This window comes from Haplochromis burtoni, unplaced genomic scaffold, assembly GCF_018398535.1.
Source record: "Haplochromis burtoni strain Fernald_Lab_line unplaced genomic scaffold, NCSU_Asbu1 Contig_387, whole genome shotgun sequence".
NCBI lineage: Eukaryota > Metazoa > Chordata > Actinopteri > Cichliformes > Cichlidae > Haplochromis > Haplochromis burtoni.
The window spans coordinates 357865-363420 of record NW_024582748.1 but is presented as its reverse complement, the minus strand read 5'-3'; the positions used below and the strand labels follow the sequence as shown (position 1 = coordinate 363420).

At 48.5% G+C, this 5556-nt stretch overlaps 1 protein-coding gene across 1 annotated transcript; it reads left to right on the top strand.

The window, feature by feature from the left end:
- The first annotated feature begins 2084 nt into the window (after nucleotides 1–2084).
- Nucleotides 2085–4341, top strand: LOC106632331 (calpain-1 catalytic subunit). Its single transcript, XM_042212683.1, has 8 exons — nucleotides 2085–2226; nucleotides 2312–2444; nucleotides 2533–2598; nucleotides 2677–2726; nucleotides 2805–2869; nucleotides 3156–3207; nucleotides 3598–3714; nucleotides 3870–4341. Exons 1-8 carry the CDS (start codon nucleotides 2085–2087, stop codon nucleotides 4046–4048), a joined length of 804 nt encoding a protein of 267 aa, XP_042068617.1. The 3' UTR covers nucleotides 4049–4341.
- The last annotated feature ends 1215 nt before the right edge of the window (nucleotides 4342–5556 follow it).

Sequence of the window (5556 nt, the reverse complement as noted above, 5' to 3'; positions counted from 1 at the left end):
ATAAAAATTATGAACAGAACCGGAGACAAAGGGCAGCCCTGGCGAGCCCATCACCCACCGGGAACGAGTCCGACTTATTGCCGGCAATGCGAACCAAGCTCTTGCAACGGTTGTATAGGGATCGAATGGCCCGTAGCAATGGGCCAGACACCCCATATTCCCGCAACACCTCCCACAGGACACCCCGAGGGACACGGTCGAATGCCTTCTCCAAGTCCACAAAACACATGTAGACTGGTTGGGCAAACTCCCATGCACCCTCAAGTATCCTCGAGAGGATAAAGAGCTGGTCCAGTGTTCCGCGACCAGGACGAAAACCGCATTGTTCCTCCTGTATCCGAGGTTCGACTAGCGGACAAACTCTCCTTTCCAGCACCCTGGCATAGACTTTCCCAGGGAGGTTCTCAGTGGTGACAAATAGTCTTCTGATTTAGCTTTCTTAATAGAGGAAATACATTTGTTTCTTATTTGTCTGAAAGAAGCCAATCAGTGGGAGAACCTGTTTTCCTAACTTTGGCCAAGGTTACGCTCATGAATGATATCTGCCAGCTCTGGGGAGAACCTGGCATTTTTTCCTAAATCTCTTTAATGGAGCATGTTTATTCACAACTTACATCCCTAAAAAATGTCCACGCTACTCCTACACCAGGGATCAATCCTATTTTCCTCCAGTCATTGTTGGGACTTGGGCACCTCAGTGTTTCTATTAACAGCAGCATCACAGCGGACACTTAAGTCACAAGACCCCCAAGGATGAGAATTTATGAGAAACATTTGTCAGAATCAGGATAACCAAGGTAGACTTTTCAGGGCTTTGAACCAGCTGGGTAAGATTGATAGAATCACAGAAAGATTTGAAATCATGAAACAGCTTTGAGCCAATCCCAGTTAGAGTCACCGGCTAACCCAAGCTCACTGTAGTCTGGACAGGAAACGCTCCTGTAGAGGCAGAAGGACAACAAACAGATGAACCATTGTGGCATCAAACTTTAACATAAGCAGCAACAGTGCCACCTTTCTTAAGCCTGTAAGCCGGTACGATAAACACTGTATCCAGTCATGCTAATATAGTCATCAGATATATACTTAGACACGTTTCAGAAATTAAATATCCACATCTGTTGATCGAACCCAAACCCTGACCATATCCATCTAACAAACTGCACACACTAAGATGAACAATCTTCAGGTGAGGATTTAAATCCAGATGGTGTCTGAGCTCAGGACCGGGTTAGGTTGCACATTATCAGATAAGAGCACTAATAAGACGGGAGTCTCTGCTTCGTAATATTACGTACTGAATTGGACTTTTCAAATGTTGAAAGTAAGCACAATGTTTCATAACTCGTGAGGTAATCATGCAAAGCAAGAAGGTTTTGAAGTTGAGGTACATCTTTGGGTGAATCAGGTGATAAGTTCAAGTCCTGTGCCAAATGCATTGATGGTTGTACAGGATGTAGAGCAGCACTGCTGTATGTGGACCTGGGAACAATGAGCATGCTGTTAAATGTGCTCAGTGCCCCAAAGTCCCCCAAACCAATAAGGAAAATAAGGTTACAAAGAGCCAAGAGCTATCTGTAACACACACTTGTTGATGCAGAGTTAAGCAAACATCAGCGAGCTGCACAAACCTAGACAAGCAACAAAGGCTTCACTGGAGCACATCTAAGACTAAAGATGTGATCACTGATTTTGGAACGAGCACTTACACACGAAGTCCTCTTCTAAAGTGCAGGGGTGTGTTTATCGACTCAGGGCTGAAGTTTAAAGCAAACTGAAGCTGTGTGCCAGAAGCCTCATCGGCGACTCTCGAGCCTCAGAGGCTTTCTCACTCGCACTTTGATAAAAACACGAGGGTTTCATTTCATCAGCTTTTACTGATTACATGTTTAAGTAACAGCTGATTGGTGAAGCACATCCCTGTACAGCAGTTAGCAGTTGGCCGTTTGCACGGCGAGTCTCAGCTGTTGTTGTTGTTGTTGTTTGCTGCCTGTGAGGATGGATGACTGCAGAACAAACGGCCTACAGGTGCATTTAAAATAACCACAACCTGAATCAAATAAATGCCTTGGTAGAATTCAGAGATGCCTCCGTCTCCAGGTCTCACCTTCTTATTCTTCAGCGGTCCGTATAAAGGTCGTTCTAACGTCCGCCTGGGCCCGGACGTCCTCCTGAGAGGCCAGTCAGTGGCTCGCAGTCACGCCTTCATCAACCTGAGGGAGGTATGCGATCGCTTCAAATTGCCACCCGGAGAGTACGCCATCGTCCCGTCCACCTTCGAACCGCACCGCAAAGGAAGCTTCGTACTGAGGGTGTTCACGGAGAAGGAAGCCTACACCAGGTCCCGACTTCAGGGTGACAGGGTTACGCTGCATAACCGCTACACAGTCTGACATCTGCTCTCCTGTTTCAGCCCCATGGAGGAGGACGCCGACCTCCAGGAGGTGCATGATCCGCTGTAATCACACTTCACGTTTTAGGAACGAGACGTCTGAGCTTCATTCATTAACATGCAGCGTGTTCTCCTTCCAGCCCGACATCAGGCACAAGGACGTGGACCCTCACCTCAAACACCTCTTCATGCAGATCTGTGGAAACGTAACAGCAGTTTTTATGTCACAGTTCTTACACGGCTCCACTTCCTGTCCACAACAAACATGTTTTCATATTTTCCAGGACTCGGAGATCTCCGCCTTTGAGCTCCAGCAGATTTTGGACAAAGCGGAGTAAGAAGAGTTTAACGTTTCACCGGATTGGGCCCACAGGAAAGTCCCGCTGATGGTTGTGCTCTGCTCTGATTTCAGGGTTGGACATTATAACCGATGGCTTCAGCCTGCAAACCTGCTGTGACATCATCAGCCTGCTGGATGTATCCTTCATACGAAATCATGACACGCAGACAGTATCACATGCTAACGTGTGTTTGATAGAGTTTTAGGACACGCCTCCACTGGAAACTACAAAAAACACAGAAAACTTCCAGAATTTTCTAACATCCACGCAGTTTACAGCCCATCAGCAGAAAACTGATGCGTGATCAATGAGTGATCGAACTGACTGAGCAGTTACAGAGTGTGAGCCAACTATCGATGATGCGTGTGACTCACCTGTGTGGCGTCAGGTGATCAGGTGTGCAGTTCCTGAACTGACCTCAGACTGACGGCAGCTCCAGACTGGGCCTGCTGGGTGAAGATGCAGACGTACCTGGTGAGTTCTTGCCTGTGTGTGAGCACTGTTACAGCTTCTGTCAGAGTCGGCATGGCGATGACCTCACTGCTCGCTGCTGCCGTGTGCAGGAGATCTTTAAGAGTCACGACTCGGACGGGTCTGGCACGATGAGCAGCCACGAGATGAGAGCGGCTCTGGCTGTAGCCGGTAAGACTCCTAGTAGGAGTGGGCGGGGCCAACCGACGGCCCCTTTCAGCCCACTCCACGCACTTCCACAAACTCTCCTTCAAAGCTGACATCTACTGCTGTGGGAGGAGCTACAGCAGGAGACGTATCCATGATTGGCCCTCTCAGGTGGAAAACAGAGCTCCTGGACAGGTCTACCTGGCATGCGTGTCTCACCTGGTGGCTCCTCCTCTTGTGTTTCAGGGTTCCAGCTGAACAGCACAGTGATCCAAGAGATTGTTGCTCGCTACACCGACAGAAGCTACGCCATCGACTTCGACCGTTTCATCGGCTGCTTGATCCGTCTGGAGATGCTCTTCAGTGAGTTCCCACCGCTCCTAGTATTCCCACTACTCACACTATTCCCAGTATTCGAACTGTTCCCACTCAGTGTTCCCACTGTTCCCAGTGTCCTCAGCTGTCTGTGGTTGTGCTTGTACGTAACGTTTTAAATGTTTTCTTATTTCCCACTTCAGGGATGTTCAGGACTCTGGATCCAGCTAGACCTGCAGCAGGTAAACCACACCTAAGCAGTGCAGTCCCTCTCTTATTGGCTGACATACATGACATCATCACTGACCTCATCTCCTTCTGTAGTGGCTGTGCCTCACCATCAACTGACAGCTGCCACTCCAGGAGCATGCTGGGAAAATGATTTAGGCAGCACTGTCTTTGGTAAGCTGAAGGCATCGTATCCAAAGCAGCGTTAGCATCATGCAGTAGCTGAACAGTTTAACGTGCACGTTTGTGTTGGAGGATAATGTTGGCAAAAAGTCTAAAGAGGCTCCAGCGAGCATCGCCAACACGTTCACTGTGAATGATTTTGTTTCCTTGCAAGTAAAATAAACACGTTGGATTGGCTGCTGTGTCTCAGTTATAACAGATACCATGGTTACCGTGCAAAGGACAGGAAGCTGATGCTGCGGTCGCTGACTCTGAAACAGTCCAAATAAAATCTGAAGAAAAGTTTTTGTGTTTGTTTTCTGTTTGTGGCTGTTACCCAATCAGCACTCTGCCTCTGCTGGATGTCAGAGGAACTGCAGTGAGTCAGTGCCCACAGACTCATGCTAACATGTTTACAGCCTGATACACAAACTGGTCACAACACCTGCACCGTTGACTCACCTGTTGAAATTATCACCCGAACTCCTCCAAGGTCCGCGGCGTGTCCTGGAAGAGACCCACGGTCAGTACCCGCTCCAATCCCGCACCTGTCGCACCTGCGTTACCTGAAACACGCTGATCAAACGGGCCGCTGTCAGGGTTGATTGGCAGCTTGATTGATGATCAGACTGAGCATGAGTGAGTGATCACTTTTATCTGGTCAATGAAACTGACCTGAGAGCAGCCGAGCTACCTGTGGCTCTGCTCGGCTCTCAGGTGAGTCTCACCTGAGAGCCGCTGCTTAAATTAGATGTTTTTTGCATGGAGTCTGGTTTGATAGCAATCATCTGTTTTTGCTCAGCCTGCTTCCTCAGAGCTGATAATCAGCCGTGACATCACACACCTCTCAGACCACTCGGAGATCAGCTGATCACAGGTGTGATTAAAGTGCCTGAAGGAGAGCTCCTCAGGTGAGCTGACCCTGTTTCTTGATCACGAGCTTTCACTTTGATCAGTGAGATTGAACTGTCACAGAGCCGCGTCCGTCTGGTGATTATTGATCACCACGGAACGAGTTGGCGGCCGTGTGATGAAAACGCTGTTTCAGGTGCACACAGGAAGCACGATGACCTCACACACAGGAAGAGTGACCTCAGAGAGCTGGCTGTTAAAAACCCTTTTGCTCAGTTTTCTCCACCATCAATCAATCAATCAATCAATCAATCAATCAAGTAGTCTTTATTTGTACAGCAGTGTTGGTGCATGTCAGGCAGCTGATGATGACTGTTGCTTATGTGCAGGAGCTGACCTCTGACCCAGAGTTCATTGTATCCGGGGCCTCGAGGACCGACATCTGTCAGGGAGCTCTGGGTGAGAAACTGCTGTTCTTTGATTACCTGGCAGGTAACGCAGGTGACTTGATGCCTTGATGTTTTTATCCACAGCGTTAATGTGCGCAGTGAAGGATTCCACTTCTTGTGTCTTGATTTTGACCCAGGTGTCGTCCACATATCTGTACCAGTGGCTGGGTACTCTTCCTTTGAAAGAGCCAAGAGCCTT